The sequence below is a fragment of the Corvus moneduloides genome, chromosome 1, assembly GCF_009650955.1.
Source record: "Corvus moneduloides isolate bCorMon1 chromosome 1, bCorMon1.pri, whole genome shotgun sequence".
Lineage (NCBI taxonomy): Eukaryota > Metazoa > Chordata > Aves > Passeriformes > Corvidae > Corvus > Corvus moneduloides.
Genome location: NC_045476.1, coordinates 47,356,199 through 47,376,339, shown reverse-complemented (window position 1 = coordinate 47,376,339; position 20,141 = coordinate 47,356,199). Strand labels below are relative to the sequence as shown.

At 41.6% G+C, this 20,141-nt stretch overlaps 1 protein-coding gene across 1 annotated transcript; it reads right to left on the bottom strand.

Annotated features, from left to right (window-relative positions):
* Positions 1-9,293: 9,293 nt before the first annotated feature.
* On the bottom strand, positions 9,294-19,734 carry FKBP14 (FKBP prolyl isomerase 14). The gene is made up of 4 exons (XM_032108848.1): positions 19,416-19,734; positions 16,639-16,790; positions 13,797-13,924; positions 9,294-12,493 (listed from the first exon to the last, which is right to left on the bottom strand). Exons 1-4 carry the CDS (start codon positions 19,613-19,615, stop codon positions 12,335-12,337), a joined length of 639 nt encoding a protein of 212 aa, XP_031964739.1. The 5' UTR covers positions 19,616-19,734; the 3' UTR covers positions 9,294-12,334.
* Between the last annotated feature and the right edge of the window lie 407 nt (positions 19,735-20,141).

The following is a 20,141-nucleotide window of genomic DNA, read 5'->3' as shown; positions in this document are numbered from 1 at the left end:
TATTCAGTTTTAGTCTTACGGTCAGCTTGTGTTCCTCTGTCTCACACAGAGGGTAAGTCTAGGAAGTGAAGCAGGTGTTTTAAAATATGGCTGCTACCTCATTAACCGGTCAAACCGCTGCGTAAGGAGTTCTCCAAACTTTGCAAAGATGAGGAGATGACCTCATCAGGAGGAGTTTCCTCAAGGAAAGGGTTGTTAAGGACTGGAATAGGCTGCCCAGGGAGGTGGTGAAGTCACCATCCCTGAAGGTGTTCAAGAAGCAACTGGGCTGGCACTTAGTGCCATGGTCTAGTTGATAAGGTGGTGATCAGTCAGATGTTGGGCCCGATGATCTTGGAGGTCTTTTACAACTTTTGTCCAATCACGTTGATTCTGTGATTGATGACTGAGGACTTCTCTGCTGCTGCATGTGAAGTGTCACAGTGGGCTCCTACTCCTCCAGCAGCTGAACCCCCAGGGACCTCTCAGCTCTTTGGGTGCAGCAGCACCAGCACCACCAGGCCCAAAGCAAGGCAGCACCCGCCATCCATTTGAGGCCTCATTCACAGCACAGCATCCCTCAGCCATGGCATGTGGAGCAGATGGCCTGCTCTCTTTGCCAAACCTGCCCAAACCTGCACTCCATCCTCAGCACACAACCTGTGCCTCCATACAGAGGTGAAAATACTTTCACTGCTAAGTAAAATCATGCAAGTCCCTGCATAAATGGTTAAACTGCTAAATATGGTCTAACACGTATGGTTACATGGTGCTGGTATAAGGCAGCACCTTTATATTTCTATTTCTGTCTTCAAGGAGAAGAAGAACCTGGCTGCACATTCCACCAATTCCAGCCTTAAACCAGACATTTAATGTGCAGAAGAGACTGCCAAGTATGTTTGATGGAAGACAGGAAGGTTAAAAGGAGGCAGGAGAAAAGGTCAGAGAGGCAAGGACAAGCCAGTAGAGAGATAAAAGAGCCTTAAAAGCTAGAGTAATTCACCATGAGAGCAGAAAGAAGCAAGTATGTTAGGTTGGTACTGCAGTAATGCTTAAATATCACACTGCCTATTAGATCAGACGATCTGTTTTAGTAACCTGGCGAAAGAAAAAACAAAAAGCCAGACAGAATCTGCATATGTGACACTACATTAAAAGAAAATATAGAAGGAAAAATTCTGAAACCATATGCACTGAAAAGAATTTCCTCTCATCACCACAAACAACACCATAGGTCTACATGTGTTCAGAAACTGTGGATAAGCTTTGGACACTGTTGCTGTCAAACTTCAATGCAGACCAAAAGTTGCGGCCCCATTATATAACTAAGAGAGAAAATAGTTTGCTGTTCCCAGTCTCAGTGAATGTGAAATACTGTGGCACTGCACCTTCTGGGGGTATGTCAGTAACCTGAATAGGGTCTAATTTAGAAGTCGTTACTTAGGCTTGATGCTTTTGATTAAAAAGCAGGGCTAATCATTAGCAACATGGAGCCCTTCATACTCTTAAGAGTTTCCATTATGTATTTTAAGCAAGACCTTGGTTTTCCTCTGCTATCAGTTTTGCTGTCATCAGAATTACATTTCAATGTGTTTTACCACAGAAAAAGAAAAGACTGTATATCTCCTGCTTAAGTGTGTAACTGAAAGGTGATCTGAGTCACTGAAAAGGTCAGGACTTTATACCAGTTTAATTGTAATAATTTTAGTTGAACATAACAACTCAAATTCCTTGCTCTGGAGTTACATCAAGGATGAACTGCATCACAGGCAGCTTGCTTCTTAGAATCAGAAAGACAGCTGATGAAAAGAGCAGGTGCAATTTAGAAAAGGGTTTAGATTATATCCTATAACACGCCACTTATATTACCTATATTATGCTCACTTAGATGACTAAGTCTCTTCTCTAATTACACTGGAGATGATCATGGCTGAGTATAATCTACCTAAGAATTATTAGACTGTCTACAGAATGATTACATACTGTCAACACAGAAATCCTTGATGCTTCCTTTCTGTGTAAGCTGTCATGAACTGTGTAAAGCAGCAAGGATGAGTGGTTAGAGCACAGTACTGGGAATTGAGAGAGCCTTGGGGTGTATGTTGCTCTGCTATAAGCTTGCTGCTTGGGTTTGGATAAATCTTGCAGCCTCACAGTAATTAAATTACCTCACACATGAAACAGGGAGAACATTTTCTCAGAGCTGCATCTTTAAAATCTCTCAATGGAGATTACTGTGTAAACAGAAAATACAAAATTATAATAATTAGGACAAAGCCACAATGCTTATCTGATTATTTCCTCTTTAAAAACATAATAGCAGAATATATGGCTTTTATAAATTTTTTTTCCTCCTGTAAAAGATTGGTTTCCAATGGGATGCAAAATCAAAGAAGGAGGGCTGGAAGGACACATCTTTAGAAAAGATAATATAAAGAATGTTTTTCCATGTTTTATATGTGAAGAGAAGAGAACAAAAGGCAGACGCTGCAATATACAGCTTAAGTTAACAGTGGGTTTTTTGTTTTCTTTAAACATCTACTTAGCTGGAGATCAAAGCTAGTTCAGCAGAACTAGTACCCCAAAATCATCGAGACACTGCAGCACTAGTCTTTATTTCATCATTTCCAAAATACTTTCCTCCACAAGTTCAAGACAGCAGCAATGCAGGCATACAACGGATGTAACTAATTTTCTCAGTAAACTGTGTTTAGGAGGAGAGAAGTTGACTTAATGTAGATAGTAGAAAATACTATCTAAGGTTTGAAATTATATTAAAAGGCTTAAAATGATAGATTTTGCTGGAAGGGTAGTACAGTCAAGAAAACCTTTTTGTTGGTATTCATTTTTGTCATTTCAAGCCACCATCTTAGTCATGTTCTTCCTGGTGGAACACTGATTTGGACTACCTAAAAATCAGATGAACTCGGGTTGTTCAGAAGAAATGTACTTGATTGCTAAGAAGAATTCTAAGCCTATACCCGCGAAGGCATCCCACTAAATTTAAATTATTCCTCTTACAGTCAGTTACAGGAAGAAAAGAGCTTCATATATACAGCAGAGTTAATAACATTGAAAATGCCTGTGAGATCCTAGATAATAGTTACACCATCGGCCAATAAATTCAGCTGATGTCATAGACTGAACCTAAAGAGCAAGAAGTATCAATGGCACTTAGGAGTTTCTGTTTTGACTGTTTTTATATAGTCAGAAGACTGGACCAGAGAACTGAGAGTAATTCTCCCACACTAAAAGTGGCTTCCATCCACAACAAAGAAAAAGGACGGCAGGTGCTAGATTATGATGTAAAATAAAGATGTTGCTTGCTGAGCTCTGTGAATGTTCAAAATGAAAAAGATAGGAGAAATCCTGGCTGCAGCCTCCTTATCCAATTATACCATTGAAGATTAATCTATGGAAATGGCTGCAGCTGTACATAAAATGCAATTGTAGGCACAACGGCAGGCTTAGATGCTGAGCTCTTACTCATGCACCACAGAAGGTGATTCATATCCCCATTACACAAGTGACATAACAGAACACAACTCCTCAGTGTGACAGGGACAGGATGCTGCAAGGACTCTGGGCATGCTGTAGTTACTCTCAGTGTCTAGAAACCTGTTAGGCACAACAGCACTGAACCACACAACCAAGCTGCTCCATTGCCCAGTCAAAAAGTTGCCTACTTCTGGAGTAATGTTGTATCAAAAAATCATCAGTCTCTTGCTTTGTTTTCATAAATTTTGTCATTTTCCTTTTTTTAATTCACAGAAATCTGGGACAGCATATTTATGTTTGTAACTCTAAAAAAGTACCACAAGACACATTTATTAATATTGGGGTTTTTTAATGTGTTAGAACCTCACTTGTAACAACGAGGCTAAAGCACTTGATAATAGCTTAAGACTCATAATAATAAATAGTCCAGGCAGGTGGACTGTCATCCTGAGAGGGTAAGGCAGTAATGACACCAAAGCAGCAGAAAATACAGAGGCAACAGCATTACTTTCTTATGCAATGAGCCTCTTTAATCTTCATCTATGCTTCATGGTTTTGATGCTGCCTGCACAGAAATACTTGTGGCAGGCCAATGAACTGCAAAAGGCATCTCACTTCCCTCTGCAATAAATGTGCTGCAGTAACTGTGTTATTAAAATTACATTAAAATTCAAGCATAGTTTTTTTTTTCTTCTCAGCATTATTCATCAAATTGCAACAAGTTGAACATCAATACATAAGACAAAATACATTTCTGGTGTTATGCAGGTGATACAGGAGTTCACTAAAGTGACTGCATACCTGCAGCAGTTTTATGTCTTATATTATTGTGTTGTGACTGAATAATCTATTTGTAAATTGCTGTAAATTAAATCATAGCTCTCAGAGAAAAGATCGGACAGTAACACAAGGGACAGCAAATTCCCCAATGGGATTTATCAGCCATCTGGCACAGTGCAAATAGCACTCATACAGGGGAGGCTCTGGTTAGTAACCACAGCAACAGGTCTGCTGAGTACTCCTAAAAGTTATGCAGTGTCAGCAACCTTTTCTCTCCTCCCACACACATCATTCACTGGGGGCTGTGAGCAGTGGCATGTCCTTCCTGGGCTACAGATGTTTTTGCTGCAGCATTTTCCAGTATTCCATTTTTCAGGAGACTTAAAACTTGGAGAGTTTTGTTTTGGTTTTTTGTAATATGCCTTCAAGGAATTCTGACTCCAAAAAACTCTCTCCATGAATAAGGTATTTTCTTTATTCATGGAAGGGGTAGATAGCTGCAAGGTGGGAAGAGATCACTAATAACAGAAATATTTCTAACTAAAATAAAAGAAGTACTTTTGGCTCCTGAACTTCCAAAAGGATTGGAAAACTCTGTTTTCTAAAATGTTCACAACTGTCTCTGTCATAAAACAGTCCATGTTTACATAAATGGCCTTATCCACAAGGTTCAACTGGAAAATAGTAGTTAATAGACGGGCAAAATTATGAAGCTCACACTGTATTGTATGTTTCATGCTGGTTGCATGTTATTTCTTATGTACATATTTTAACAGAGAAATGTAAATAATAAATTACCCAGGAGTTTTTAAACTTCCTCATATTTGGTGTGGATATCAGCCAAGAAAAACTGGACAGTACGGAGAGATATTCCCCTGCTTATCTTCCCTGCTATTCCCCGCCAGCCCAAAGGCCCTGGTGTTTTCTCCAAGTCTGCCATGTGAACATGTGAAGCCCAGGATTTAACCCAGCTGCTGGTAGTGACAACAGCAGTGAAGACATGATGGCACATAAGGGCTGAGATACTGGATGCAAAGGTAAATTCCCACCTATCCCGGTATCCCGCAGTGGTAGGGAGGAGAAGAGAAATCCAGCAGGCAAGAATTGTGCAGCAAGATTCATTTGTTTAATTATTTTACAACTCTTTTATAGATTTTTTTTCTTCATAGTCTAATTGGCCAAAGGATCAGCCACCCCTTGGGGGTGATTGGCTAAAATCCTAAAACATCCATTGTCAAAATATTTTTCTACTGTACCATAAACAAAGCTTTGCAAGGTCGCAGGTGTTCATAGCTTATAGAACTCTGCTAATATCTTCCGTGAGAGAGAAAAATATCTCACAGGACTGGAAAGAAGCAAGAGAAATTCTTGCTAGCTGCATATTTGTATCCACACTCACCTTCTGTAAAAATGAAGGAACATCACCAGTCTTGTCTCTCTTAAGTATTGTGGTCAGCGTTGCTAAGAGTAAAATCCAGCAGGTTGTGATTTCCTTTCAACTACAATTAGTCCATTAGCTACAGACCTACAGAGCCCATTCCCAGAGATGAACACAAAACCATTTTGCATTGCATTTGTGGAATGAAAACCTATTCTCTAAAGACATATTCCAGCAGATTAGAGAGACCAGAGGTAAACTCTGCTATTTACTTCCAGAGAGAGAGCAGGCCAAGCACACAAAAGAAATAGGTGTTACCTAGTTCACTATTTGGGGAAAGAGGTAGAAGAGGAAGCATACCTGCTTTAAAGGAATCTCAATGGCAATAACATGAAAGAGGACAGGATTGATTTAATGCTTCCAGCCTGACTCCCAGATGAGGAATCAATTATCCTGCATCATTTAATCTCCTTATGCAGGTCATGACACAAACTAGAAATTAGAAGCATCGTATCTAAAATGAAGACAGCTTTTAATGGTAGTTAGCATCAGCCTCAGATTTTTTTAGAGGAAAATATAGCTGGGATTTGGGGAGCTCTGAAGTGTTGGCTCCACTGGATTTCTGCAGTCAGACCCTAATATTTTAAAAGTGGGTTTGTCCTTGTTTACCTAATGGAAATGCAAAGAGGAAAGGAAAGGAAAGGAAAGGGAAAGGGAAAGGGAAAGGGAAAGAAAAAGAAAAAGAAAAACAAAAAGAAAAAAAGAAAAAAAAAGAAAAAAGATTTTAAATTATCCCTTTGGACAAACTCCAGCCTACAAGGAACATGACCTTCAGAAAATTTGCAAAAAATTATTTACCTGCCATGTTTCAAACTATCCTCTGTCATGGCAACTTTCTCAGATAAACCAAGCTCCTTCTTTTTTTACATCATTCAACAGAAATACTGCATGGTCTCTGACCAGATACAACCCCTAGGTAAACCAACCTTTTGTTGGAATAAAAATTCCCAGGAGGAAGAAATGTGATGCAGTAGGAGCCTCCATCTGAATCCCCCCCAGGCTGGAAGATGATAACCATGTTCTTGTCCCTAAACAGCCTCCTACTGAGATTGTCAATTATATTTCTTGTGTGAAACTGTTGACATAATCAAGCACAGGCATGAAAACAGAAGCAGTATAGCTAAAGAAAGATCCTTATTTTGTCAGAGAGTTATTTTTCCTCTGAACCAGGAGAAAACTAGGACACAGAATGTAAGCATTATGATTAACTTTCAAGAGAAGCTAAAATTATCCAGGATTATACAAATATAAGCAGTTTTTATTTATTTCCTGTTACCAAAAACAATTCAGCATTGAAGACAAATTAAAGGGCTTGGGGTAGTGTGTTTTGGGCTGTGTTTTAGGGATTTTTGCAAAAACTCTACGATGAGGCCAATGTATTTTCAAGAAGTAAACTCTAACATACCTATTCTGAAAATTCTTTAACAGACCTTGGAAGTGTGAATTTAAATTTTGCCTTAAACTCCATATAGGAACTGTCCAAAGGAGTGGTTTATAATCAAAGTCAAATCAGGAACTAGCCTTATTATTTGCAGTCCTTACATCAGTGGCTGCCAGTGCTCTTTCTTCCAAGTAAGCAGATGCCAAAGGATCAAGGAAATAAAATGTTTTGCATTTCCCACATCACTCTACATAATTCCACTCTCTCTGACATTTTCCCTAGCTTTGTGTCTTTTCCCAGAATGCCCCAAAGCAATGAGCTTTCCCAATTGTAGTGGTTAGGTTCAAAATATCCATTACTTACTTATTTTGCTTCTGTGAGATAAGAATTAGGAGAAAGCAAAGCAGGCACAAAACTTAAAAGAATATAAAGAAGTTTATTAACAGACCTAAAAGAAAGAAAAAAAAAACCAGACTAAACCTTCAGAACACTTCTCCTCCCCCCACCTTTCTCCCTTCTCCCACTGACAATGTAAAAAGACAACCCTTGAGATTTTCAGTCAGTTTACCACCTCTATAATAATCTTTTTCAGTTCACTTAGGGAGAGGAGTCTCTCTTGCTCATGCTATGGAGACATCTCCACAAGAAACTGTTCTCTCGTGGCTTCAATATCACAGCAAGACAGCCGCCCGGGCTGATACCCACCTGCATCTGAAACTAGGATTTCTGGATCAAGGGATAGAACACCTTCTATCTAACAGCATAAACAATGGGATGTGGGGAACATGTATGACAAAGGTAATTTAAGGGCTGACCTGTACAATCTATTTTTTACACTGAAGTACTCCGGAAACCAACTATGTATGACTTTCATTGAAGATATCACGAAGAAGAAATTATGGCAGTAATTTGTTCTATATGTACTTAACACTGCAATTTTATGACTCTGTAACATACCTTACTCACCAAAATACCAAAACACTCTGTATTTGGGATATTCCTGGCAGCACAAGGACATACTCTAGAGGGATCTGGACAGGCTGGATCAATGGTCTGAGTCCAACTGTACGAGGTTCAACAAGGCCAAGTGCTGGGTCACATCAACCCCAGGCAGTGCTACAGGCTGGGGCAGAGTGGCTGGAAAGCTCCCCTGCAGAAAAGGACCTGGGGATGCTGGTTGACAGCAGCTGAACCTGAGCCAAGAGTGAGCCCAGGTGGCCAAATAGGCCAATAGCAGCCTGACCTGTTTCAGCAGTAGTGTGGGCAGCAGGATGAGGGCAGTGATTGTCCCCCCTGTACTCAGCACTGGTGAGGCTGCAGCTCAAATCCCATGTTCAGTTTTGGGCCTCTCACTAGAAGACACTGAAGTGCTGGAGTGCATCCAGAAAAGGGAAGGAAGCTGCTCAGGGGTCTGGAGCACAAGTCTGATGAGGAGTGGCTGAGGGAGCTGGGAGTGTTTAGCCTAGAGAAAAGCAGGCTGAGGGGGAAAACCTTATCACTCTCTACAGCTTACTGACGAGGTTGTAGCGAGGTGAGGGTAGACTTTTTCTCCCAAGTGACAAGGCACGGGACAAAAGGAAACATCCTCAAGTTGTACTAGGGGAGGTTTAGATTGGATGTTAGGCAAAAATTCTTCATGGAAAGGATTGTCAAGCATAGGGGAAGATCACCCAGGACTGTGGTGGAGGAACCATTGAAATACCTGCAGGTATTCAAAAGACATGTAGATGTGGCACTTGGACATGACTGAGTGGTGGACGTGCTAGTGCTGGGTTAACAGTTGGATTGGATGATCTTAAGGGTCTTTTCCAACATACATGATTCTATAATTCTATGACATAAGGTACTGAAAAGATGTAAAGTGATTTGTTCACTTCCACCACTGTTTGCCTTGTCAGTTTATCTCAAAAAAGAAAACTTTAAAAAACATTTCAGACTAAAGCACCATTCCTGAAGCTTTGCCAAAAACTTTCTTGTGTCATTGCATTGCATGTCAAGAATTTTCAAATAAAATGTGCTCTGAAGGCTTCTTCTGTACCTACAGAAGGCAGCAACTCCCACTGTAATTGTTAGATACTGGCTGTGATTGACAGGCTGCAGTTCTAAAAAACATCACTATATATTTTCCTAAATAACCACAAACCAACAAGAAATGTTTGAAGAAGGCTGTAAGATGCAGGAGCAGAGTGGTCTGTTTTGAACCCTCTCCACTTGAAAAAGTGCCATGTTCTACAGATATGCAGTGAGGGTTTGTTTCTTCAGGGGAAATACACCTTGCACTTCACACACAAGCCAGCCGAAACACTCCTGAATGCCACTGAAGTTCCAATATTCCTCCCCACGTCAGGGGACAGGCAGCTGCCTGCCTCTGGTGTCCTGGAGGTTGTTGGCTGGTTCCTGCCGGCACTCCAGCAGTTTGCCCTGTGGATTAACAAGCAAATGCAATTGAAGTTAAAACAGGCAGTGCTACTTCTACCTAGGAAAGCCTTTCATCTTCACAGGAGGACTTTAACAATAGCAAATGATAATCAAGTTGAAGTGACTTCTCAAATCTGCTGCTGGTTCTGCACTTTTAAAAAACATTTTCAGTTCAACTTCAGAATTTAACACAGCTCTCAAGAAAATTATTAAGAACAAAACCCATGCTCTCATTTGGCATAAACCTATACACAACAACAAATAAAGCATCTTGGTCTTGCAGCTTTAACACTCTGCTAGCATTAACAAGTAACTACACATTCACTAAAAGTTTATTTTTATGAAATGCTTTAAAAATCCAAGCAGAAGATAATGCCTATATACATTTCACAGCAGTCACTGACTATAAACTCCTACTTAATATAAAAGAAACAACAATTGGCCCTAACTGGAGTCACATATTGGCACCCCATTATTTAATCTTAACTTTTAATGTATTAGGTCAGTAACATGGGCAAATTTTATCCCATGCTTTTATGCTTTCATTCCCCAGTCAGATGTTTTGAGAACATGCTAAACCCTGCAAACAATGATCTAAAACCCTCACAGACCCAAGGTAAGTCTCAGTTCTGCTCTTCCCAGCAGCACACACACACACAGTATTTCCCATTTGGTTGGCTGGGTACCTGACAGTTCCCACATGCAGGCACAACCAGCTTAAAGATCAGCTTCACAGCTATTAGCCCCCCTTGGCCTAGGCTATACAAATTGTCTATGTTCCCCACACAGTCAACAGAGAAAGACAGGACACTGTTTGATAAGGCAGCTATCCCAGTACAAGATAAACAACACACGTGTACTGAGCTGCCCACAGGTGCCCAGTGCTCTGGAGCCTGTAGGGGAAATCAAGACAGCCAGCACAGAACATGCAACCAACCTTGTGCAAGCTGAAGTCAGGCAAGCTTGATTTTCCTAAGTGATGGGAAAAAACATCAATGTGCAAAACCAAGACCAGTCAGAAGAGCTAAATAGGTAATGACTATTCATTATTTCTTCACGATAAAAGAGTAAGAGCAGGCAATGAGCCTAAAACAGAAGGGAAACATTTTCCTACACTATTTTACTGTGAAACTCACTGCCGTAAAAGCACAAGTGTTACTGGGTTCAAGAAAAGCAGACAGCATTACTGAGGAAAAAGATCTAAGGTTACTGAAAACAAAATGCATGGCTACAATTCCCTGTCACTTAGAACACCACCCACAAAATGTCAGATGCTGGAAGAAAACCAAAACAGAACAGCCCAACGCTGCTCACCTTCACCTACAACTTTCCTCTTCCCTCTCAACAGTCACTATTGACAGGCATCTCTAAATGCCCCTCTGCGGCTGAACTCAGTTTAATGAAGCAGTCTTCGAATCCTCAACTGCAACACTAGGTGGCAGGGAAACATCTAACTCACCCACAGCACTGAGAACCTTGAATGCAGTCTCAGCTTGCGGTAGTTAAGGGTCAGTGCAATGCAGCAATCTCGGTTTCATACAACTGGATTTGCTTCGCGTCCTTACATAGCTTTGGGCAACATAATACAATGCTGTGTTCATAGACCCATAGGTTAGTGATGTCAGAATAAATTCTGTCCCTGAGATACCTTGCCCTCTCATTTAAGAAACCATGGACAATTGCAAAATATTTCTTCCTCTCCAAAAATTTCTTCCTCTCCTCTTTGAACTCCAATTTTGTGTTTGAAATCCTAATGATCTCCACCTCTGTAAAGACACAGCACCATAACATTTACCTCACACCTTTATTTTTCTAAAACTCCATTTTATTATTTAAAATTCTTATCACTTGTGTGCTACTTGTGAAAAATGCTGCAAAGGGGCAATGAAACAAGTTCTGCGACTCACGCAGCTGCATAGCAGACAAGCCCATGGAAACTGTTCTTCAGACCATACTGATGCTCCTGTCAGTACACTCTCCCTTCTGCAAGAGGAAAAACTTCACACTTGTAGTATTCTGCTCAATATCCCCCTCAAACTGTGAGAGAAAGGCATGATCTTTTCTGATGAATGCTAAGTCTGAGTTTCAAAACAAATGCATGTGTACATTTAAAGGACACCACCTCTGCACTGCAGCACAACTTGCTGCTTTCCAAACTACAGACATTTCCTAGAATGTTGCTGGCAGTAGAAGTGAAAGTCTGACATTTAACTCCTGCTTTGTTCACAAAATTTAACAAAAAATGCAGACAATTATTGCCATGGATGGTAACACTCTCCCTTTAGAAGGGCAAGATCAGCACACTATAACCATTCTTCTCATTCAGCTTTGTATCAGTTTCTGAGCTGTATAAAGAGATGCTGATGCCTTCTACTACATCTTTTAAAAATCTGGAAAAAAAACCCAAGGTCAGCACACTGCTTTTTAAGCAGTGACACACAAGAAGGAAGGTCAAGTAATTAGGCCACAGACTACAAGTTATACATAAGGTAGCTGCTGAAAGTGATCTTGGCACACAAACAAATCACAGAAAGTCACTGAACTGGATTTTGATTTTTATGCTTGGTAACTGGAAAGTTTGTTTCATTTCTGAAAAATAATTTAATACAAAATTTAAAAAACACTGATGTACAAGTCTTTGCTATAGAAGGAATACATTTTCACACTTTAAAATACTTTAAAACATTTGTACATAATGAAGAGAAAATCTCTTTTCTATAAACAAAGTGTTTCTTTGCCAACAGCAATTCTCAACTCCAAAACACAGAATTAAGATGACACGAGAATCAGACAGTCTAAGTCACTACTATTTGTGTCAAAAAAAATTACGCCACCCTTTTCTACAGTTCATCATGCTTGTATGTAAATTCCCTTGCAGATATAAACCCATCACTGTCTTCATCTTCTTTATCAAATATGTCTTCAACCAAAGCATCATGCTGGGTGTCATTTACCACTGCTCCATGCTTTTCAAATTCTTTCTTCAAGTAAATTTTCACCTATTAGACAAAAGGTGAGAGTGAACATTTTCAGACTTACGAAAGAATTGATTACTGCAGCATAACAGAGGGATGCTATGTTCAGGATGGTGGTATTAGGTAACAGATACCCTCCTCCTATGCCACTGCCAGAATAATACTTGTCTAACAGATTCTGCAGTCCCTTGGAGTGAAGAGTCTTTAGTGATAGAAGTGACAGTAAAACTAGCAAAGCTGTTGCCTACCTTTATGGTATCTGACTGAAAAAATGAGCCAGGACAGCCTGTCTTCTGATGTCTATACAGTAAAGTACAAACAGCTGGGCAGAAGTTATTAGCTACCAACTGGTCAGAGACAACTTTTCCACATTCCAGCACCCTGACAACCCAGTACATATAAACAGCCACCCCAAATATATACATAAATCTGTCCATAATCTCAGTGTTTGCTGCTCCAGTGGGAAATACTTTAAAAGATTTCTAGACATCTCAAAATTCTGAAGGACAAAGAGCCAAGGCAGGTTTTAAACAGACCACTGGAACACTTACTTACATTAAGCTAGATATTAATGCTAAGCAGTGTTTTCAACGACATCAGATTGTTTTTACTAAGTTTTTAAGGTTTAACTTATGGAGATCCCAAGTGTTATGAATTGCAGAGCCTTCTACAAAAACAACAATACCAACATACTCATCTATTAAACAGATACCACTCATGTAAGAACCATGGGCCATGTTTCGGGTCTGTTTTAGTCATTTCACTCTCTGGGATTTGTCAAGGTTATTGCTTACATTCCTAATACACAGACATTACACACACGGACACTGTGTGATGCATAGTACAAATGATTAATTAGCCTTCTGGGTCTTGTAAACTGTACCAGATGCAAATCAAAAAGAACTCAGTGGTTTATACTAACTTCTCATGGATCGCTTTTGCACACTGGAGAATCAGAAGATTGAAAATAAGAGGCAAGCAGATGGTGAATAATGCTGAATACATGTCCTTCACAGAGTGAATGCTATGAAACAGGACTGCCCTACAGCAGAAGAAATTCCAGTTTATTAATAAATCAGCAATTAAATCCAAAAAGCCCCGAAGTCTGGTTTTATTCCTAAGATGCTTTATTTTATCCAAGTCTTCCATAAGCATGCGGCACACATGAGTCACATGCCTATCCTCAGCTTACCAAGGCTCCTTTTGAACCTCCAGTCTGGAATTTTCACTAGGATGCAAGGCTCAGAGCAGTGCAGCATAGATGTGCATTCTTTTTCACTCTCCCATCCTGTTAGATTTGCTCACAAGAGAAGGATAACCCACTCACCTCTTGCTTGGATAGTTTCCAGTCATCATTAAGATCCATCTCTTGGAATGACTCATGAGACCTTGGTCCATTTCTAATTTCTAGAAGGTCAATGTTGAAAATCAGTGTGCTCTCAGGTGGAATTTTTCCTGCCCAAAATGGAGAAAAGTTAAAACCAACTATATATTCAATGCCATATAAAAGCCATATGTGTCAGAGAAATGTTCCAGTAATCCTGGTCATTTCAAAGCATCCTACAGTTTGAACTAGCAAGGATAAGTATCTCTAACAGTGATGACCTCAACCATTTCAGCCTGCAGCCTGGACTCGGAGCAGCCCTTACAGCATATATGCAGCTTTAGATGCAACTAGTTTTGTTGGAGACTAGTAGGTGTTGATGCAAGCTCTTATTCAGCAATTACCATCACAAGTTTATCAAACAACATTCTTGAATCTTCTTTCTTTCATGGCCAGAGCCAGATAAACTGGAAAACAATAAAAGAGACTGTACAGTCAGACAGGCTACAGCCAAGACTAACGGACAGGGCAGCAAGAAGGGAGAATTTAGTACTCCCAGTACACCATTACCCCGTCAGTCTCGAAATTCCTCTCCACTGCCAACTGACACCTTGTATCTGCTGTTCTGCCACAGGGAAAAACTCTTTTGCAGAGAAGGACAGAAGGGTAGTGACAATGTTGGTCTCCCACAGCAGTCTCTGGACTCAGTGCACAAAGTACTGAGCTATTTCCAAACACACAGCAGAAACTAAGTACCCAAACCTAATCACAAAGCATGTGTTATCACTACATCGTTTTTGATGTAGGTGAACAGACCAGTAACTTCCTAATAGTGCCACAGACCACTTCCCCACGCCACCACACCTCGAGGATTTCAGTTTATCAGGCATTGGCTTTCACAGAGATGCAATATGCCCTCATGCTGATGGCTGAAGCTACTGTCAAAGACCTTTTAGCACATCACTTTGCTCCTTTATACAGAAAGGTTGAATAGGACCAAATATATCTCTATACTGGATGGCAGCACCCCAAAAACTATTTCTTTGCCTTGAGAAAACAGGGAAAAAATAATCCACATCTACTAGTTTGGAGCTATGGTGTTAAATATACCCTGAACTGCAATAACCAAAGGGCTTTTAGATTTCTGGGATGATAAACATGCAGAATCTTCTGGAAACACAGGGCATAGTGCCCTGTTTAGGGTTTGGAACACAGGTAATTTTTTTGAGTGTTACAGAAAAAGGCATCTGACTCAAATAATGAGTCAGACAGCAACCAAGGTGGGAGGCTACTGAAATTATGTGCATTCAGAGAAAGCATGAAGAAAATGAAATAATTCTGTCTTCAAGGGCATAATTTGAAAACAGCAACATAATTATGGCCAAATACTTCAAAGTCTTCCTAAAGCACGTCATTTCTTACAGCAGTTAGCAGTGTTTAGCTGTTTAACCTTCTTGCAGCACTAAACACCGAGGTGAGGCTTGCAAGTCTTTGAAGGACAACTTTAGTGCTTTACATATTAATCAAACAATTAGGGCTGATGACTACATGAGCACTGCAGCATTTCATATCTTTTTGTGGAAAAATGTACAGCTGTTCCCTGCATAAAGACAAATAAATGACAACCGCATGTTCCCGTTCCCTACTAGAAACACGATTACTTCTAATACTGTATCTTGAACGCTGAAGCAGAGCTTCTAGAAAAATGTGTTAAACTGGTACATTCAAGAGAGGAAGGTATGAAGTATGCTGTATGCATGAATACTACCCAGCATGAGGTAATATGGAGTCCAAAGCCTATGTGCAGCCCTACTTGCCAGAAGGTACAGAATTGCACACAGTCCTCACTCCCAAACAGTCTCATAGTGATGGGAGAGAACATTAGCAGGATAGACTATATGTTCCTAGACATTCATCCCTTCTGCTTTGGAACCTTGCACTACCGTAGGTCATTTGTTGCAACTCTTGTCATGACATAGATATTCATAATTATTGCTCAAAATAAGTTAACTAAAACAAATCCCATAAAGCAGAAACAGAACCATTCAAGCTGCCACTTAAGCAACTGCATATTCCAAATCTGGCCCTCCCGTTATAGGAATCTGGAAATACTTGAAAAGAAAAGCCCCAAACACCCTCAGTAGTAGACAGGTTGAGTAAACTCTACAAAGGATGTTTATATCTGTCTGCACAGCAGTCAGTGCATTTTCAGTAGTTGACAACATGACAACATGCCCATGCACCTACACATCTTACTGTGGATAACAGGGACCACTGCCCAAACTGAAAACAGCTCTAAGAGGGAAAGAATTAATGTCTCTATAGGGAGAAATAAACAGTGACTTTTCATTGTATCATCCAAGAACCGGCTGGGCAGTAGTACAAGGTTCTAAAAGAAACCTGCAAGCAAGAATGAGGCTTGCACATGCACATTCATGAAGTATTAGCACAAAAACAGATCCAACAGCCAAAAAGCCAACTGTTACCTAAGCAACCACCTCCACTTGACTGTAAAAGAAGGGAGAAAAAAAACAAACTAAAAAAAAAAAGAAGACGCAGGGAACTGCTGGGCACAGCACTAACAGAAAAGACATTTAGAACATACAGCACAGCAGCTACCATCAGTTTCTGGGGTTTTTTTCCTGCATTCACCACATAGCCACTTAATGGATATTACTGCAGAAAACAAATTTATGAGAAAGAGCACCCAACTCCCTCAATTTTTCTTCTTTAACAGAATCAAACTGGAAAGCTTGAAAGCTTGCTAACCTCTTAGCCCTAGAATAACAGTAAAATACAGAGAATAGAAACAATTAGAGCAAGGAAAGGGCTTCACATGTTTTACCTTTCCCTTCTTTTCCATAAGCAAGGGCTGGTGGAATAGTTAGCTTCCGCTTCTCTCCCACACACATGTCCTTCAAACCTCTGTCCCAGCCTTTGAGAGCTTCCCTTATGCCAAGTGTAAACCACATAGGTTGACCATTGTTATGCTTGTGACTGGAAAAGAAAGGAATAAAACACTTCATATTTAAGCATCAAGTTCCACAAAAGGCAGATGGAATATGCTCATAATATAAATATCTAGTTAAAAACACAGCACTACTCGGTACCTTGACATCTGTAAAATGAAAGACTTACACTTTCAAAGTCTTTAAAACTTATGCTTTGCATGACAAGGTTCCTTGAGAAGTGGAAAGAAATAAAACAACATTTACCTGGTGTGTTTATGACAACACCAATCAACCCGGATCTCCACCTTCACTTCCCTGATTATCTACTTCCACTTGGAAACTGATCAGAGTAGAAAAGCATTTTTCTTAAAAATCTATAGTCAAAGCCATCTACAGACTTCGGTAAATTGCATATCACAGACCAGCATGGTCATGATAGCAATATACATCTAACATGCTTAGAATAATCAGCCACATCTCTTTCAAAAGAAGCCATTAGGGAAAAAAACCCCAAAACTAAACAACTACATAACAGTCTAGAAAAAAACAGAAACAAACGCATGCAAAACATTCAACTTTAGATCAGGGAGAAAAAACCCCTTCCTGATTTAACCAGGTGGTACAACCCGGACTACTTTCACTCTACTAACAGACAAGGAATTTAAAAGCTCTATTTACTAGTCATGCAGGAAAGGTGTTTAAGAAGAAAACAGAACACTTACAGAAGTTAGTCAGCAGCAAAAACTTTAGAGTGTCACTAGAAGTCCTTTTAGAGAGGCAAGTTAACTACAAGAGAAAATTAGTGAGATTTTAGTTGAATCATCTACAAGAGCATAAACATGCAAAATTGTCTTTTTTTTTTAAATATACAAAAGTAGCCTTCAGGCAGCCTGCAGAGACTTGAGTATTTTGCTGTCTCCCACTATTAACACTTCGTTGATGTTTTACAGGACATCCAGCATTAGCAAGTCGTTGCAGGCTCTTAGACTCCGTAGAATTTCTGGCTTTTCCTCCTATTTGCATTTCTGTGGCTCTGGTATGTTGACTTGTCTGGTCGGGGGCAGGTAAAGAATAATGAAAAGCTGTGATTGTGCTGCCGGTAGTCGAAGGACGCATGTAACTTTTTTTTTTTTTTAAACTAATGGTTTGCTTTAGAAAACAAACAAATTCATGCATAGCACAAGACCTATTAAAAAGCTGAGATCACATACCAAAACCTGCACCTAAATCACAGAATCACAGAACGGTTTGGATTGGAAGGGACCTTAAAGACCACCCAGTTCCAATCCCCCTGCCATGGGCAGATACACCTTCAGTTAGACCAGGTTGCCCAGAGCCCCTTCCAACCTGGCCTTGAACACCTCCAGGAATGGATCCTCAACAACTTCCCTGGGCAGCCGTCTCACCACCCTCACAGTCAAGAATTTCTTTCTAATAACCTAATCTAAACCTGCACTCTCTAAGTTTGAAGCCATTCTCCCTTGTTCTGTCACTACATGCCCTTGCAAAAAGTCTCCCTCCCATCTTTCTTGAGGCACTGGATAGGCACAATTAGGTCACCTCAAAGCCTTCTCTCTTCCAGGCTGAACAATCCCAGTTCTCTCAACCTTTCCACCGAGAAGAGGTGCTCCGTGCATAACATCCCCATCTTTTAAGGAATGCCACATGGCTCTACTTCCTACAGACTGACCAGAAAACAAAGGCTAAGTAAGATTTATTTTATTACCTTGGGAAGGGAGATAAGCCTTACTGTTGGCGTTCGTCTTGAACAGCATTGTGAGACAGTTCTTCACACCAGACTTTCTGAGAACAGGTGGCAGTGGGAGGGGCCCCAATGACAAGTTTATGCAGTGTTATTTAAACTCTTTTATCCAAAACCAAATAAGACATTCATGCATTGCTTTTGCTTCCTTGCACACAAGTAAACGCAAGTTTGGGGCGTCTGGGGAGGGAGGAGTGAAAAAAAACCAAAACAAAACACTTGCCCCTGAAAAAAAAACCCTCACAGAGCTACTTCGCAGATGGGTTGCAGACCCCTGTGAGAAGTCTGGATTCAGGAAAGCACGAGCAAAAGAGATCATCTATATTAAAATAAATAAATATATTTTTATATATAGATAAAGGAGCGAGTCCAGAGAAGGCGCACCAACATTATTAGAGGGACGGAGCAGCACCTCTCCTAGGAGGAAAGACTGAGAGAATTGGGACTGTTCAGCCTGGTAAAGAGAAACCTCCAGGATGACCTAATTGCACCTTTCCAGTACCTCAAAGGAGCCTACAGGAGAGCTAGAGAGAGACTATTTAAAAGGGCATATAGTGACAGAACAGGGAGCGACGGCTTTAAACTGAGAGTAGGTTCAGATTAGGTATTAGAAAGAAATTCGTTACTGTGAGGGTGGCAAGCCACTGGAACAGGCTGCCCAGGGAAGCTGTTGATGACCCACTCCTGGAGGTGTTCAAGGCCAGGTTGGATGGGGCTCTGAGCAACCTGGGCAGCGTTCAAGGGCACGTCGGATGGGGCTCTGAGCAACTTGGTCTAGTGGAAGAGTCAAGGAATCTTTAAGGTCACTTCCAACTCAAGCCATTTTATGATTCTATTTTATATACATATATATTTCCCCACGCAAGCTCAGCCAACAGCTCGCTCGAAGAAGACGCGCTGCTCACTTACGTCGAGTGAAACATGGAGCCGTCCCTCTCCAAGAAGCCCTCGTAGTGAACCAGCATCATGTCCCCCCACTTGGTCTTCCTGTGGCAGAGGAACGGCTTGTGCAGCACCTCCACCTTCACGTCGGCCGCGGGGGGGATCAGCGCCGCGCCCGCGCAGCCCAGCGCCGCGCACAGCAGGGCGGAGCACAGCAGCAGCGCCATCGCCCCCGCCGCGCTGCTCTCACCGTGCCGCCATCCCGCGCCCCGAGCCCGGCCGGTCCGTCCGACGTGGCAGCGGCGCGCACGGCTGCCACCCCCGGCTCCCGACGGCCCGGCACCGGCGGTGCGCGCTCTGATTGGCTCTGCGCAGGGCGAGCTCAGGAGGAGCTGCCGCCCATTGGAGCGCGCCCCTGTCCGTCCCTCAGCTCATCCAATCGACAGGCCCGAACAGACGAGGGAGGTGGGCGGGCCGGGCGCTCCGGGAAGTCACAGCGCCGGCGAGCGGGAGAGCCCCGCGGAGCGCACGCACAATAGAGCCGGCCGCTGCCGGCCGTTGATTGGTCGGCAGTGGCAGGGAGGGCGCGTTCCGATTGGCCGCGAGAGGCCACCTGCTCTGGGCATTCCGCGCCTGCCCCCCGCCCGCCTCTCGCGCCCGCCGGTCACGCGGGCCGCGATTCACAGCGCGGGTTGCGCTGACGTAGCGCCGCGAGGCCGTGCTGTGGGTGCGCGGCTGCGGCGCGCCCTGCGC

Bases quoted from the DNA above. Each gene is read 5' to 3' on its own strand.
- FKBP14 (XM_032108848.1), bottom strand. From the start codon at position 19,615: ATGGCGCTGCTGCTGTGCTCCGCCCTGCTGTGCGCGGCGCTGGGCTGC. The intron at 16,791-19,415 runs GTAAGTGAGCAG...TTTCTTTTCCAG, and splicing joins GGCTCCATGTTTCACTCGAC to TCACAAGCATAACAATGGTC. The intron at 12,494-13,796 runs GTGAGTGGGTTA...TTTGTCTAATAG, and splicing joins GGAAACTATCCAAGCAAGAG to GTGAAAATTTACTTGAAGAA.